Source organism: Platalea leucorodia (assembly GCF_965183815.1).
Source record: "Platalea leucorodia genome assembly, chromosome: 1".
Lineage (NCBI taxonomy): Eukaryota > Metazoa > Chordata > Aves > Pelecaniformes > Threskiornithidae > Platalea > Platalea leucorodia.
Genome location: NC_138823.1, coordinates 130206926 through 130224316, shown reverse-complemented (window position 1 = coordinate 130224316; position 17391 = coordinate 130206926). Strand labels below are relative to the sequence as shown.

At 43.1% G+C, this 17391-nt stretch overlaps 1 protein-coding gene across 2 annotated transcripts in view; it reads left to right on the top strand.

The window, feature by feature from the left end:
* The first annotated feature begins 725 nt into the window (after positions 1-725).
* The window catches only part of CHN2 (chimerin 2), a 166923-nt gene continuing 150257 nt past the window's right edge, over positions 726-17391 (top strand). For both annotated transcript variants that reach the window (XR_014229081.1, XM_082320653.1), the window contains exon 1: positions 726-879. Coding sequence is in view for 1 of the 2 variants with exons in the window: in XM_082320653.1 (XP_082176779.1) it covers positions 831-879 (49 nt within the window). In the remaining variant the exon portion in view is untranslated. The remainder of the gene's footprint in view (positions 880-17391) is intronic.

The window sequence follows — 17391 nt, the reverse complement described above, 5'->3', positions numbered from 1 at the left end:
CGCTCCAGCCGTGGCTGCGCGGCAGCGGGGGTCTCCGGCGGCCCGGGGGGGGGCCGAGGGCCGGCAGGGCCGGGGGGCGGCGGGGCGCGGCGCCCGCGGGAGCCCAGGCGAGCGCGGAGCCCGCGCTGCGGCACCGCCGAGGGGGGCGCCGGGCCGAGGCGCTCAACAGGCGCTGCCGCCCCGCCGGGGGAGGCGGGACGGGCGCCGGGCCATGGCAGGAGCCGCGCTCGCCGCCAGCCCCGTGCCAGGCGGCGGCGGCCGGAAAGGGGCTTGGCCGCCGCTCGGCGGGGCTGCCGCGCCGCCGGGGCTGGCCCGCGCGGGACCCACCCTGCCCGCTCAGCCGGGGCCGGCAGCCCGGCCGGCAGCGCCGCCGCTTCCTTTGTGTGCGTGAGGGGAGCTGCGGCGGGCGGCGGCGGCGGGTCCCCCCGGCGGGCTGTCAGCGCTGCCCGCGAGGAGGCGGGGAAGGGAAGGGAAGGGACGGGAAGGGAAGGGAAGGGAGGAGGCGAGGGAAGGCGCTGGCAGGGCGGCTCTCCCGTCCCCGTCACAAGGTAAGCCCTGCTCCCCAGGCGGAGAGAGGCACTGGAAGGGCCGCGGGGCCTCTTCCCTGACCTGCCGAGCGGTTTCGCCCAGCCCCGGAGAGCGGCCGGCAGCGGCTCGGCGGGGCGCCGCCGCCACCCGCTCCCCGGCGGCGCGGGGAGCCGAGCGCGGGCTGCGGCGGCGGCTCGGCGCGGCGCGGCTCCGGCACTTTGCGATGGGCTGGCGGCAGCGGCGGCCGGACAGCAGCGGGGGCCGACGCGGGGCTCGCAGCTAAGGGGCGAGGAGGAGGGACCATGGCCGCATCCAGTAACTCCAGTTTGTCCGGCTCGTCGGTTTCCTCCGGTAAGTTTCTCCGGCGAGCGCCGCGTTTCTCCCCTCCCTCCATTTTAGCAGGGAGCTACCTGTCTGCAGAGCGCCTCGCCGTCCCGCCCGCCCCGGGGTCCCTGGCCCCGCCGGCAGCCGCCGCGGTGGTCCCCGCGCCCGGCGCGGGCTCTCCCCCGGGGGGCGGCGGTGCCCCCACCGGGGCCGGCGGTCCCTCAGGCGGTGCCCAGGGGGGAGCCGGCAGCGGGGAGGCGCGGCGGGGCCCGACTCGCCTCCCCGCCGCGCCTTTGTGTGGGGCGGGGGCGAGGGGTGCCCCGCGGCCGGCTCCCTCGCCGGGGGAGCGGCGTCCCTGCCGGCTCGGCAAGGGGCGCGCCCGCCGCCCCCCGCGCCTCCGCGGCCGGCAGGTTACCGGCAGCCCCCGCCTCGGGGTTTGGGTGGCCGGGGGTCTTCCGATACCACCTCGCCTTGCTGACGGGCGTCCTCTGCCGCGCTCCCCGCGGGGCAGGACCGGCCCCGCGTCGCCCCTCGGCGCGGCGTGCTGCGGGGGCCGGGCGGGGGTGCCCCGCCGGTGGGGTGCTGCCAGACGTGCCCCTCGGTGGACGTCGTGGCACCCAGGGCGTTTTGAGTACCTGTACAATACTGGGAACGGTTAAATTCCCCATCCGGATAAAAAAATGCTCCAGGTGAAAAACCGCCCCAGGGTTTCGGCCGTGGGGGCCGTGGGCGGGTGTGAGGAGCTTGTGCTTGCTGTGGGTTTTGGGGGTGCTGGGGGGGGAGGCGGTGCGGTGCGGCTTGCCGCCCCGCCGACGGGGAGGGCTGGCTGCCTGCAGGAAGGCAGAAAAGTTACGGTGCATTTCTGAGCGAGGCAGCCTGAAATTGAAAGCAGCGCTGTAATAGTACTACCGCCTGCTTCTCAGCTCACTGAGCAGTTATTTTAATATTTAAGTTATGAGAAATTGGCAGAGAGTAATATCCTGGCATTTTAGTGGGCTGAAGGAGTAAATAGAAGGATGAACAACTTTGGGGTTCAAGGGACTTGTGACTCAGTGTTTTATGTGAGGTGCCAGATTGAGAATTTGTAAGAGTGCTTCTTAAACATAGCAATATGTGCTGTGAAAAGCAGACAAGCGCCTTTGACTATCAGTACAACTGTAGGAAAATATAAATGCATTTAAAAGGCAATGAGCAGCTATGTTTTTTTTTAAAGATGGTGTATGTGGCTTACACAGCTTATTCTATGTCACTGTTCCAGCGTGCGACACTTACAGCCGGATTGAAAGAAAGAACTGGCTCCTAAAAATAAATATTTATTCCAACTCTTTTAATAAAAAACACAAACATTGCAAGCGCTGATTGCCTTAATTAGAAGGTACCTGAAAGAAGTAGGCATGAGAAATTCTGCTTTGTGTTCACGTTCACGATACAAGAGTCGCAAGACTAGAATGGAAACAAGCAAGAGTCATCCCAACTCAATAGCTTGTTAGTTAAGGTACTTGTTTGGGCAATGTGATTTTTATTTTATGGATCATTTGTGTATTTTTACATCTAAGTTATGTGATAAAACCAGGAACAACCCTAAAAGCCCGGGCTGGAACCTGGGACTCTCTTCCTTGGTGTTCTGACCATTAAGCTGCAGAAGCATGTCCCCTGTGTGCGTAGCTTCCTTGCTCCACAAGTCTGAGGGTCTTTCTTGCATTCTGTTCCAGCTTCTGAGAAAGGATGCTGAGTGCATACTTCTGCATCCCCTCTGGCTTTACTGAATATGGGCTCCAGGGTCTGACTCCCAAACTGGCAAATGTGTCTCCCTTGCAGTCTTGGTTCAAATGCCTGAAGTGCAGGGAAGAGTGGGAGTTCAGGCACATCCTTGGTCCGAGCAGTTGATATCAGCTAACTCCAGGTGGCCTCCTGCTCAGCAGGTGAATCTGGTGCCAAACTTAGCATCTAGCTGAGGAACTGAGCTCTGGGCTTTAGATGCACATTCTTAAAAGTCAGGGGTTTTGGCACTTGACAGCTTTGTATGAAGCCCTTAGCTACAGCCTGCAGCAGTTTATGGTTTATCTTTTGTTTTGTATTTTTGCAAGGATGAGCACAGCTGAGCCTTGGCCCATGCTTGGGGCTCTTAGATGCCACAACAGTACAACTAATAAATATTGTCAACTGCTTCATAAAATAAGTGAGTGCCCTTGGCTTTCATAACTTACAACCTTGGAATGATTTTTGTTTTTGTTCTGGTGCATTCAGTCTATGTTTCTTCTGTGCACATACTAATCAGAAGTTAAATTTGCTGCAGCACGATAAAGTTTCCAATATTAGCAGACACACCATATCTGACTGCGTGCAGCTGTATTTTGCCTGTCTGTGGTTTCAGTTCTCAGAACTCAGCAAGTCTTAGAGCATATTGTTTACATAATCTAACCAAACAGTCCTGCTTTTAAATTTAATTTGGTAGAATTCATATGTATGTTTAACTTACCAGTGTGAAGACTTCCAAATAGTATAATTATTTCTGTTCTGCAGAAGAGGGAAGGCTGTTGTATCACAATACATTTTACTAATGGAATAGGGAAGTGAAGTTTGTGGTTGATAGCAGAATACCATGCTGCAGGACTCAGCTCTACCATCGACACGATGCTTGGCCTTGATCAAGCTGTGTAATGTGTTGCTGGATCTTTTGCCCATCTTTAAGAGCAGTTTAGTGTTTATCCATTTCATAGGGAACTTCTCAAATTAAAACGTTGCTCCTATAATCCTTTAAGATCTTGAAATAATCTAGGAACAATTACCATATTTGCAAACGCATTTTTAGCTTCAGCAAAACATGTCTTTTATTTTTAGGTTTTTAAAAAAATATGCTTATATACAAACATTCTGAGGAGAAATAAAACTGTTCATCTTGAGACCATATAAATAATTCAGGTTTGAGACCACTGTTGGGGTTTGCTGTTGTTTTGTGATAATAGTGGAAATTAGGGTTTGAATAGCAGATGTGAATTTTCATTCACTTTTTTAAAGGGATGATTCCTTCCACCTCTTACCCTCCTTTCTTAAAATACAGATAGTTCTCCTTCCTTAGTGTCTACCTCTACTCCTCTTTTGTAAAATCATGTATCCATTATACAGATGAGCACAGATGTGTTGTAGGAACAAAGTAGTCACATTAGGTCCGGGGTGGGGAAAGTCTGCTCGTGAATGCTGACTGCTGAAGCCTGAGAATGTGTTACTGCAAGTGACCATTTGCACTGTAACATTTCTCTTTCAATTCCTGCCAATTCGTATCAATGAGAAAAAATATTAAACAGTTCAAATGTATTTAATGTGAGGAAGCTGCCCAAGAATTTTATGGTATAGATATTCTCCCTGCCCACTTATGTTTCTGTAAACATGCAAGTAGGATTTATAGTCTTCACTTGAACTTGTATCTACATTGAAGACCAGAACTCGGTTCTGTCCCGGGGCGGTGGTTTATAAGCACTACCTGCACAGTGACATGGCAGGGTGGTTAGCTGTAGCTGTTGTACAGATGGGGGACTAATGTGCATGGAGAGCTCTGACTTCAGCTATCAACTAATGGTAAAGCAAGTATTTGTACTTAGGAATCTGTTGCTCCTTTGCTTTCACAGCTAGAGAACCTGTCCCCCCCTCAGAGCTCGTGTCTGTGTACTGGTCTCCACAGCCACTGTGAGGCTGCTAATGACAGGTTCAATAATATTAGGTGCTTGTTATGGGCCCTATCTGATAGGAGCCCATGAAGGAATTTTTCCGGTAAGCTAGCACTCACTGGTAACAAAATCTACAGGAGAGCTGTGGGTATTTGTATTGTATTTCTTCATATATAGCTTTCTGCTTTTGGTGGCAGAACTTAAGCTGCTCTTTGACTACCAGCAGTCGTGTTTGAAGGTGGCCGGGGGAGAAAGGGGTATACTGTGCTGAGGGAAGAAGGTGGGCATGATAAGCAGCTAAATAAGCATTCTTCTTTGGACCTTGGGTAAATCTGCACAGCATATGAAGCGCTGAAATTATAATTACTTCCACTGGGAATTCCACTTTACTTTCCTGTAATCTCCTCTATAGCATATGCCCAGGTGATCTATTAGCTGTATTCCTTGCAAGCCCCTAAATTTTATTCTTCTCCCTAGATGAAGTGCTGATTCAACCAGAAGCAGCATCTTTTCTTTCTCTCCTGTCCTCCAAAGAGGACTGTACACATTTCTATGCTTTCCTTCATGCTGCTTTCTCCTTAAAATAGACATATTTCCTTGCCGCTCCCCATTTTACTATTGACCCTTATTCTCACCCATTCTGATCTTTCTTTTTTTAAACGTTTTTGTTGTCGTTGTTGAAACTTTTCAGCTTTTTCCTGGCAAACAATTTACCTCTCCCACTTTGTCACCAGCTGCCTCCAGTTTCCTCCACCCAGTAGCCAAATACTGATTGTACACGACTGGCGAACTTGAGGCTCTGCTTGCTGGAATGTAAATACAATCCTGAGTGAAGAGACCTTTGTGGCTGTGTCTGCTCTACTTGTCTAAGGAGCAAAAAATCCAGCATGCTTCCCAGCTAGGCTCCATGGCGCGGTATTCCTGGGTGTCGGATGTCTCAGCCTCTGTGCAGTTGTGCCTTCCAAAGCTAGCACGAAGTGGCTGTAAATCCCAGCTGCCTTTAAGGCTTTGAGCTCTGCTTGAAAAGTCTTCTGCCAGATAGCCTCCCTGTAACGGGTGGATAGGTTAGATAGCTTGGGCTATCTATCATGTAAGGGTCCATGCTGAAGGTAGATGTAAATAAGAGTCTGCTAACGATAGCATGTAATCAGGGTTTCTCCTCCAGCAGGACTCAGACTGTGCCAAAACCTTTACCTGAGTCTGAGCCTGTGCTGTGAGACTGGTAATACTGGGAGAACTTGGATGAAGACCCAAGGCATACACGTAAATGTATGCACCAGTGTACCCAGTATTTTGTGTTTTCTGTGAGCTCCAAAGATAAATTTGCAGGTGTTAGGCTGAAGGGGTAGCTCTGCACCTTTCTGCTTCCCATCTGAATTGATGCTTCTTCACGTGCTGTGCGCGTTTCCAGTAATACCTGTTATTAGGCCAAATGATGGAGTTGAAACACGTAGGCAACCTTTCTGCTACAGGCCTGGAGCAGGGCTTGTGTGTCTTGACGGGGTATTTTTACTTTCCAGGTATGTCCGCTGCTCTAATAAAAGATACTGCTTCTCCCCACAAACTCCCTGCTTTTGTAAACTCAGATACCTATGTAGAAGATGACCGCTGTAAATTCTTTTTAAATCGCCAATTATTGATGCATTTCTTTTTAATAGAAAATCGAAAACTGTTTTTCTGTCCTGAAGCTCAGGGGAAAAGGCCTTTAAGTATCATTTAATTATTGATCCCCATTTATTTAATAATGAAGTTTATTGTTCGTAAACTAATTCTTGTAATAAATTGAAAGGCAAAAAATTGTTTCTTTTTTAAATAAATGATCAGAGATATGTTGTTTAAAGGCAGCGTAGTTCTCAATTACATGTTTTCACACATACTCTGCGTTTCAGGAAGGATAAAAAAACACTTACTGAGGGAAGAAGAAAAATCTTTGATGGTTCCAGTAACTTAACAAGGTCAAAATAAAATATTAAAGGCTCATGACTCTCTGGGGGTCATGAAGGTGCTGTGATGTGAAATAGGCAGATATATTGTAAAAATGAAAGTCAACATAGGCTGATTTTAATTAAGATGCAAGCAAGTGAGAAGAAATGAAATTAGTATTGTACACAGATTCAGAGAGATTCTAATTGGGAAAAAAGATTAGTAAATGAAAATAGGTGTTTATTCTCAATGATTTAATAGAAATAGTGTCGTGAAAATGGCACATGAAAGCTATTTAAATAATGCTGCCATTATGCTGATAAGGTGCTACTTTTGATTTTTTAAAAGGGCAATAAGAGTTCTTTTTATTTCTGTTCCTCATGCCAGGCTTCTGCTGGTCAGGGTGTTCTTGCTCTAAATTAAAGCTGAAGTCTTTTGTATTTGATGATTATATAGAACTCACCATTCTTATTAAAAATAATAAAAATTCAAAAGGGAAAAATGCCAAGGTACTCCATTCTGATGTAGTTACTGGTCCAACAGTTAGTTACTGAATGTGTAGGCTGTGATTACTGAGAATAAAATAGCCTGGAAACTGGTACAATGCATGTCTGCTTCACAATTTAGCTTATATTGGTACTCGGTAAAGTAAAAGTCTTATTCTTCTTACAGATCTGCTTGTCTCAGAGACATATGTGGAGGATCAGACGAACAGTCTTTCATGCTGTCATGATGATGACCTTTTTGGATACCAGTTCAATTGACTAGTTTTTGCCTTCTGTTTGATAGTTCTAAGGAGGCTTAGATATGCCAAATGCTGAGCGATTGTAGGCAGAAATATTTTACATTAGTGAGGATTATATACAGTCCTCCTGTATGCCTGTGCCCATAATGTATTACATGTTTCAAGTGATAATAATTTGGCTGTCATAGTGCATAGGTAAGTCTTAAACCCTGTGTTTTAGACAAAGAAATATATATTTTTTAAAAGCCTCTTTGTTTATATACAATAAAAGCATACCTTTTGCTAAAGGGCAGCAGTGGCTGGATTTGCCTTGCTTGCAACACTGAGTGCTGGCAGAAGGTGTTCCCATGCTGGGGAGCCAGTCTGTTGTCGCTTGTTCTTCTCTTCTACAAAAGGAGGAGATACTTAGGAGATTAAATATTTGGAGAACTGTGTGTTAAGGAATGGCACATTAATACTGCATGAAAAAGCTTTTGTTGCAGGGAAATGTAGCAGGATTTATACAAGAAGCTATAAATTGGTAATTCTGTATATATCACATTCTTTACAGGTGTAGTCACAGTTCATCTAAGAATTATACACAGTAGCTAGTGTAAATGTATAGTTTTAACTGCTATGAATAATGACCCATTCTTGCTGTCTTTTTCTGACCTTTGATTGTGAGAATGTAAATTTGAATTTTATATTTGGAGGTGGTTATTACAAACTATGAATCATGCACAATTCAGCAATAATAGTTTCATCATCCTGTTTTACTCAGCAATAATCCAAATCCTGGGGCTGGAGAGCGAGTGTATCCCTGGTAGAAGAAAACTGATGTCGCAATAGTGTCCTTGTACCATTAAGGTGCTTTAAAGTTTGCTGATTAATAGGTTGAAACTTGACAGCACGGGCTGATGCGTTTGGTAAGGTAGGGAGAGGTTAAAGGGTTTTTAAAATTCAGAAGGATGTGCAGGTGTCACTCGCCTTGCTTCTGGTATTATTGATCAAGGTCATCACAAAAGAATTAGTTCAGTAAATAAGACATCTGTTCTGAGGATGTCTTTACCAAGCAGTCCAATTCCCCAGAGACAAGGTATCTCCAGTATGGTATTATTACTGACAGTGTAGAAAGTACTCGGTGGGCCCTTATCATCAGTAAATCACGTGTCACCTGCTGCGACCTGTGTGTCAAGTCACATTTCTCAGTTTCTCCTTACAAGCTTGTCATGTAGCTATTCCTCTTCTTCCTTCTCACCTTCTTGTTGGCTGTTCAAACATTGCTCGTAGCTTTTAAAAACCCAACATGTTATGAAGTGCATTTGAGGTGTTACGCTTCTTATTTCATCAAAGAAGAAAATTGGATGTTAGAAGAGATGGAGACCTCAGTTTGTAAATTAGATTCAGCTTGTTGAGCAGATGTTTAATTGCTAAAAGTTTGTCTTATCTTGACAGATCAATTGGTTAAATGTTTGGCTTCGTGTTATAGCAAGGAAGAAAAATGGCAAGCACACATCATGTACAGGCATACTGGGCACAGCCACTGCAAAGGCAGGCAGAAGTTCCTGGGAGAAGGTGGTTCTTCTGCTCCAGCAACGTGCAGTGTGCCAGAGGGCCTGTGCTGTGTTCAAAAGCAAAAGAAGTCCGACAGCTCTTTCAGCATTAAGTTTGCCATCAAAAGACATGGCGTATCTGTTGTAGTATTTTTCTACTGCGTGAAGCTGCCCTGATTCCACATTAATCCCCAATAAACAAGACCAGAGTGCCCCAAAGGAGAGAGGAGAGACTGGGAGGATCATGAGAGACCCGGACAGAACCTCCATTTTCAGCTTTTCCAGGGCATCTATGTGGTTGCTGTTAAAGGCAGTTGTATGGTTTTTTGTGTGGCTGAACCCTGCCTTTGTGTGCATGTCGCACTGTACTATTTCTGCATATGATACAGTGCTGTGGCCCTGCAGACAGTGCCAGCCCTTGTATCTCCCATTTTGAAGCAGTTATATTGTGTGTGAACATGTGTAGCTTAATAGTGAACCATATCCTATCCTGGTTAGGAGTTCAGGGTTAGGTACTCCTAGCACAGAGGCATATATAAACTGTGGACCTCTTTGGCATGGAAAATTAGGGATGCTAGTGGCTGATGTGGGCTGTTAGCACATTTAGATAACTTTACAGGAGAAAGATCCACCCATGGCTGTTAAACACAATGATATTACCTCTGTCTAAAGTCCCTGAGCTGTATGTAGGCTGGGAAACTGTACGCTGTATGCCTGCTGTATCCTTTTATACTTCTTTAGGTATCCACTGATAGTCACTGTGGGAGATAATCTACCGATCTGACCCATCGTTGCTGTTGTTATGTATATAGCTGGTAGAGTTACCGCTGAGTCAGCACACCATGACTTCTAGGTCCTGCTTTCTACAGCCAAGAGCTCCTAAAGGAGAGGAAAAATTTGGGGTGGGTTTGAAATATGGGATGTTGACATTCTTTGTTGCAGGTTAAAAACAAAACCAAAACCCACACCTATGTTGCAAGGAGACCTGGTAGGAAAATCTTATTAATAGTGTGCTGTATACAACAGTATACAGATTTGCCTCAATCCCTCTTTCTTCCTTTGATTGAAAAGCTTTTTCCTTCTTCTCCTTTGCTTTATGAATGTATGACCCAGATCCAGCTGTAGCTGGATCACATTTCATTCTTTTTGATTCCAATATTAAGGCTAGCAATTAATAAACTTTTCAAAGCTAGAGCAGAGTTTTTCATACAAGGTTCCTCAAAGTTGGTTCCTCAAAGTTTCATATAAGGTTCCTCAAAGTTTCATATAAGGTTCCTCAAATCTTGGGATTTAGGGCTTTGCAAAAAACCTGAATGTTGCAATCAAATTTCTGTAGTGCACAGAAGTATCTTAAAGCTGAATTAATTCTTTGTAAAAGATTTTGTTTTTTAAATGAAAAACCCTTTATGAGCACAGGGTATTAAGTCCTGACCCTTCAAGCTGCTTGGTACCTTCTGTTCCCACTGCATTGAGGTAGTAAATCAGCAGCTTGCAGGACTGGGTAGTTGCTTATCAGAGTATTTTAGTGCAGTTTCCATTAAAGCAGCATCTGCTGTTATGATGGGGCAAATTATTATAGACTACATGGTAAACCTCCCCTCCTCCAAGTACTGGTACATAACATTTAATATTCAGTGCATTTACATCATATATATATATATATATATATATATAACATGTCAATTCATTGGTGATGAATTTCCAAGGATTATGTACAAGACTTAAATTATACATAATTTGTATAAATACCTGCTTCCTGAGAGAGCATACTCTCCACAACTCCTGATCTCCTGCCAGGCAAACAAAGATGATGGACAGCTTTTAGCATCATGCTGTGATAGCTCTGTATTTGTTTTATTTTGCAATCTGAAGCGTGGAGTTAGGTTGTTTTGTGTTGATGAACTTGTTTACTGAAAGAATATTGAACCCTTTGATGTCTTAACAAAAATGGAAAGACAAATTTCAATTCTAAGCTTCCTCATGCTCATTTGCGTCTAACATATCGGTGAACGTTGGAAATTCTGATTAAGTTTAGAGAATAACAGTAAATGATTACTTCAATAGGAGTGGCTGCCATGGATGAAACTTCAGTGCTCCTGAGTGAGCGCTTGAGGCTGGGAGACAAATTAAAGCTATGGAAATAGTGATTGACAGGCATGCTTTTTTCTTCTCTTCCATTATGACACTAAAAACGGCATTAAATTGGTAAACCACTGAGAAATAAAATGGATGAACTGGAGGAAGGCAGTAAGTAGGTGTCAGATTGGTGAGAATTTATGAAATTATGTAGACAAGAAAAAGAGATGTTTTTATTTAGGTTGTATAGAGAGAAGAATAAAGGATCCTGAACTCTTTGCAAAGCGGGTTGCTGTATCAGACCATGGTATTTAACAGAGGTAGAATTTTATAGATTTTTAATGTAGAACCTCTGGTCATTTTGGTGGTAAATGACTACGTCCCAGCGGGTGAGAGAGAAAAGCCTTAGGTGCATTGATGCTCTGTTAGAAAATGTTGAATGTTGGGTTCAGGCCTTACCTGGTGTTTCTGAGTGAGTGCACGAGCCGGGGAGCTCTAAGGCATAGCTGAAAGCATCAGTCTCTGGCCATGAAAAATTAGGTAATAACCTTGTTTCCTCTGATTGAACCAACAGGTGACTGTCAAAGTGAAGAAGCATCCCATGCTACAATAGCATTTTAGGTACACACATGGTACAACACGATTTCTAGGCTAGGAGGTTTCGGATTTTTATGGAACTCTCCGAGAGCTGCATTTCCATCAAGGCAGCACCTGGAGTGACTGCTGTGGTGGCTTTCCATATTGCAGTTTGGGTGATTTCTCTTGCAATTTGAAAAAGTATCATAGTGAACAAGTGAACATAAAATGAAGAGGTTTTCTGGGCATGCTATTGGGTAGCGTTGCTGGGTAGTGCTATTGCGCATTGCTAAACGGTTGTTTATTTCCTTTCAGAAGTGATGGATTAGTTCATTCACTAAGCTCCAAGAAAGAAAAAACAAGAAATTCTCCTCCCAAATCCATTAAATTGCCTTATACCATTGATTTTAAAAATAAACCTGAAAAAATGGAAGTTTCAGGGCAAAACCAAAGAGTTATTACTTTTAATGATTAATGTAACAATAAGTCTTTAAGCACTGACAACTTAAGAAATCAACACACACTGTGTGATTTCTTCTAGAACTACAAAATTTGGCAGATGTGTGCAGGCTATATATGGGCTTGTTTGCACATAAAAATTATTTCAAAAAAGGTCTTAAGAGCTGTAATTAAAAAAAATGTTCAAACATGGAAATATTATGGAATAGTTATTCTGGAACAGCTATTCCTGAACACGGTTCAGTTAAGTTACAGCAATGTAGATCATTGACTTGAAAGGTGTAGAAATACAGCATTAATTATACTCATTTGTCGAGTAATGCTAAGCTTCTCTTTTCTTTCTTTTTCCTTTCTGCTCGATGTATTCTTGAAAGCTCACTGCTGTCTTTTTTCAGAGACATAATGCATTCTTGACATCAGAAACTTAAACCTGAACCTGCCATTTTCAAGGTTTTTTTCTTCTTTTATTTAGTTTTGTGTTGTTTAGCACAGGAGCTGATCACATGATGGTTAAACTATGAAAGGATAAAACGACGTGAAGATAAAGAGGATTCATTTCAGAGTAAAACTTTGCTAAACAGAACAGGTCATTATAAGAAGTGTTCATGTCATGCATGTAAGAGGTGCAGTCAGGATTGGAGGTCTACTTTGCTGAATGTTGTTGAACAGGATATTATAATTACTGTTGTTTCATTTATGCTGACATAGATTTATGTAGAGATTACGTGAAAAGGCCACAGGGCTGTACAACTACACGGTTGGTAGCTGTATAAATATAGAATAAATGACGGTTTGGGGCCCAAAAATCTTGTAGGTTGAAGAATGCTAGAAGCATGAGGATAGTGGGTGTAAACGACAGTCAAAACAGTGAAGAATTGGCACACTATTATTAATTACATGTATCACAATGTGTGTGTATGTTTAAGAAAATAACAGGAATGAGAATGTTTAGGAAAATAGCAGGAATTTGCCCCCCCACCCCCCTACGAACTGTTTCTTCTTTAATTCTGTTAACTAAGAAGGAGGAGGCACATTGTCTTCAAAGAATTGCTGCAGAGGGCTTTGGCTCGTGAAAACCTTTTCTGTCTTGTATTTGTTTCAGATCCTTTGATCTCTTTTGGTTTGATGAGTATGTGTCATCACTTGGTATTGCAATTGCTTCCTCTTGCTCAGATGTGACAGTAATAAACATATTCACTGAAGAGTGTAATTTAAAATTTATATTATTCACAGTTATTGGCAAGTACTGTAGCCTAAATGGTGAAAATGAGGGAGAGTCTGGTTCAGGTTGATTTTTTAAAATAATTGATCCGTCTTATCAATATGCGTAACAAGCTTATCAAAACAGACTTCTCAAAAATTAAAGAAGAAAAAACTCAATATAAAATGATTGTAAGTGTAATTGAGTAGTGTAATTTACTTTTACTTTACAGGAAAAGGCTTTCAGCTTCACCTCTTAAGCAGCTTTAGAAAACTGCACACTGACTCCTGGCAGTCTGTATTGATTGAAAGCATCCAGAGTGTCTAGGAAACAAAAGTGTACACAAATTCGTCAGAAAGGGACGTGTTTTATAGAAAGAAACTCCATCACTGTCTAGGGTTTGCAAGAAGGATGTTAACTTCAAAAATACTGGATATACTGTAATATATAATAAAGAGCTTAATAATAGCAGAGTTTTTTTAAAAGAATCTTTTTTCATCATTCTGTAAATACTTAACTACTCTTCACAGCACCTGTTTCATAACTGGGAAGAAGTTAAGCAGAAAAATGGAACCACTCAGCTACTACCAGGGACTAAAATTAAAATTAACGTGGAGTAAAAATAGAAGATTTTTCAGGAAACATTCTCAATTCATTAGAGAATGAACGGAGGTCCCTCCTTGGACCTCGTTGGGAGCTTTGGCCCATATAAGGGATGTCTTTAGGAGTTTTTTTCCCTCTTGTTATAGTTTGCCTTACTTTTGTTTTATATAATAGTGTGTCACATATTTATCTTATACATTTTTGGTTCTCTTTATAAAATCAGTTTAGGACAGGCTTTGGCTCAGTAAAATTTAGATAGGTTTCTTTTTCTTTTTCCCTCCTTTCTCATATGTACTGTCTCCCTCCAAATGTAAAGCTTTGCTACGCTTAGGCTTGGGGTTAGGAAGACTTATGCTTAAACCAGTTAAGTAACTGCAAGTAATGTCAGTGATGGGAACAGTGTTATCCTGGATTTATGTTCTGACAGTTACTTAGTCTGATACTGGCTTTCCCTGTCCTTGATGATCAGACTGTTCCCTAGTAAACATTTGAGAACATATTTATTCACTGCTATGTACTTAAAGAAGTTGATGCTGTTCATTTCTGGGACGCTTGAGCGCCATTTGGAATAGCAGCTGCTGAGGTAACGATTTGGACGTGTCCCCTAGACCCTTGAAAGGAAAAACATCGTGGGCGCACAAAACCTTTCCAAAGTATCAACGACATGCAAGCCTGAAAGCATTTGCATATTTTATTTTTAACAAATTTTTTCCCACCATTAATACGTTTATCTTGCTTGCAGATACTGGGTCTGATTGTGTGATGTCAAGCAGGAATGACTTCAGGATATTTTGTATATCTAAGGCTCCCATAAGCACATGAGCAAGGGCATTTTCTTTCTGATTACCTGCCAGGCTGTGACAAAGTTAAAGAAATACGATCTTATGGGTAAGATTCGGTAGTCAGCTCAGTTTACTGTATCCTGTGATTTATTGGAGCCTGCAGTCCATGTAATGGGAGATGCCAGCTCTCATTTGAGGGAGCCCTAAGAAAGAATGAGAAACGCACCTTGAGGCCTGGACCAGCTTTCTGAAATACTGAGAAAAAAAAAGTTTTGTGGCGAGGTTATTACTTGAAACCAAACCAAATCTTAGGCCAGTCTGTCTTCATCTCATTCCCACTGCTCCTCCCAAAACAGCCCTTCTTCCCAGAAAACACACCAGTCTTTATAATCTGTGATCCTAAGGAACCCAACTGTGGCAAAATTCAGCCGAGTTGCACCATTGGGGAGTCTGGCTTTAAGTTTTGTAAGAGAAGTTAAGTTCTAGGACTAGCTGACCTGTCAGAGCAGTCTAATGTTCCCATCAGTGCAAATGGGAATCAAAACAGAAGTGCTACTAAGGAGTTGTCCTCTTGGGTTCATAATGTCAGGGATAATTTTTCTTTGGACAGCCTTAGTAAGATGAAAACAAATAATCAGCCTTACAAGGGTACTACCTCTAACCCTTAGCATCACTGTTTCAAAATGCCTCGCTCATGCTGGTCCTCCTTTCCCTGCCTTTGGAAATAGTAGAATAAATGCAGCAGAGGGTAGGTGAGCTGAAAAGGTATGAAGGGGAACAAACAATATTCCTGTAAGATGACTTTGTGGCCATTATATTTTCCTTGTTCTCAGTCACTTGCAACGTATTTGCCCGTGCTGGGCAGCTGGCTAAAGCACAGCACCCAGAACAGTGGCTAGAGCACGTTTGCGGAGGAAGAGCTGTACAGCGTTGGCCGCAAGCTCAGCTACAGCCATGTGTCTTCTTCCCACCTGCGGCCACCAGCAAATGCTGAGGAGAGAGTGTAAGAATAGGATGAACGCGCAGAGTAAACTTCTGCAGAATATTCTGTTGGCATCCAGAAATCTGTGGCTTGGGAAATTCCTGAGACAAAGAGCTGGATTCTTAAGTTTAATAGCTATACTTTATTCTTATATTTCATTTCATGAATTTAGTTAGTTGTTCTGTGGACCCATGTAAACTTGGAACATCCTGTGTCAAAAAACTCTGGAGTTCAAATGTGTTACGCAAAAAGATACCTTTTTCACTTGCTTTTGAACTTGCCATTGGCTAATTTCATTTCATACACCCTACCTCTTTTATTGGAAGAAACAGTGAAAAATTTTTTTATACATGTGTGAAAGCTTAAGAGGCATAGAGCCGATTATCGTAGTGACACAGTCAATTCTTTTCCAGCCTGAAGAGTCACAGGGTACTTGGCCAATCCTTGTATGGAATAGCCTGCATATCTTTGGTCATCCACATCGTCTTCTACTACTTTTTTCCAGTCCTAATGTAATCTTATAAAAATGGACCAGAAATGAAAACAGTCATCAAGGGATGGATGCATCTTATATTTATTGCACTGGAATTAGGGTGTTCTCATTTTGTTCTCTGTTCCTTAATATTTGCTTTTCTTTTTCATTTGTGGTATTTTCAAGCTTTTAGGAGCGCTGTGTTGACTTGCGTAATATAACATACTATCATGTGTCTGCTAGTATTGTTCTTTCTAGTAATTTCTATGAGTTTGCCCAGTGCAGATGTCAGGATACCTGGAATTTTTTGGCTTTCCCTTGGGTCCCTTTCTAAAATTGGCATGATGTTAGCCATGTTGCAGTCCTCTGATACTGAGCCAGTTTTAAAAGAGACAGTTAGTCATACTACTGTTTCATCCATGAGTTCCTTGAGAACTCTTTCAAAAATATCATCTGATCTGCACAAATTGTTAGCGTTCATATGTTTGTTCTGTAGCTTCTTCCACTGAAACCTCCCTTTGAAATGGATGATCCAACCAGTCCCTTGTAAATAAATGTTCTGATGCGGCGGCTTCTCCAAGCTCTATGTTCTCCATATGCAGAACTCAAGATACTTTATTATTTTCTGCTATGGCCTGTAACTGCTGCTTTTGTGCCTCAATCATCTATTGGTCAGACTGGCAGGCTTTGCATTCGGACATGAAAAAGGGGTTGCTGTTAATTTTTATGTCTTCTGCTAGTCATTTCTCAGGCTGTCTTTTGGCTTGCCTTATTGTAGTTTGAGTTTGCTTTGGTTTTGCTTATTTATTTATTTATTTATTTATTTATTTAACCTGCAATAGCTTATGAGTCTTTCTACTTCCTTGATTTGGACACAACTCCAGCTTTCAGAAGGATGTTTTCTTGCTTCTGATAACCTCTCATACCCTCCTGTTCAGCTACGCTGCCTGCTTTTTCCACTTTCTCAAATCTTTTGTTGCTATGTGGCATGTATTTGCTCTCAGCCTCCAGTGTGGTATCTCTGCTTACCGTACTGCCTGGGAAGGTTTAACTCTCTTAGCTTCCCCGTTTAGCTAGCTTCCTTTTAACGAGATTTAATGTATCCTCCAGGGTGACTTAAAAAATCAGATTTCAAAGGTTTTATCAGTCCTGTCAAAATTTCCTAGTATGTGTATCAACACTACCTACAGTTACAAACCCATTAAAAATGTCCAAACTGTAAAAACTATGTGTGAATGTGTAAGCACGTGTGTCTGTTCATTGTAGATAGGGAACAGATAATTGTTCTTGACAGGAAGAATAATTCTAAATGTAGAATCTAGGCAGTCGAAGCTGATTTTTGTTTGTTTTTATCAGGCTCTAAACTAGCAGAAACTGTCCCTTTAGATGTAGCGCTGCTGTCTTTGGCACCTGTGGCTGCTTGAGGGCCAGCCAAGCTGCTTTTGCACCCAAGGAGTCTGGGAAGTGAGGTCTCAGTTTTGAGCTACTGCGGTTTGGAATTTGGATCGAGATGGTTTAGCAAG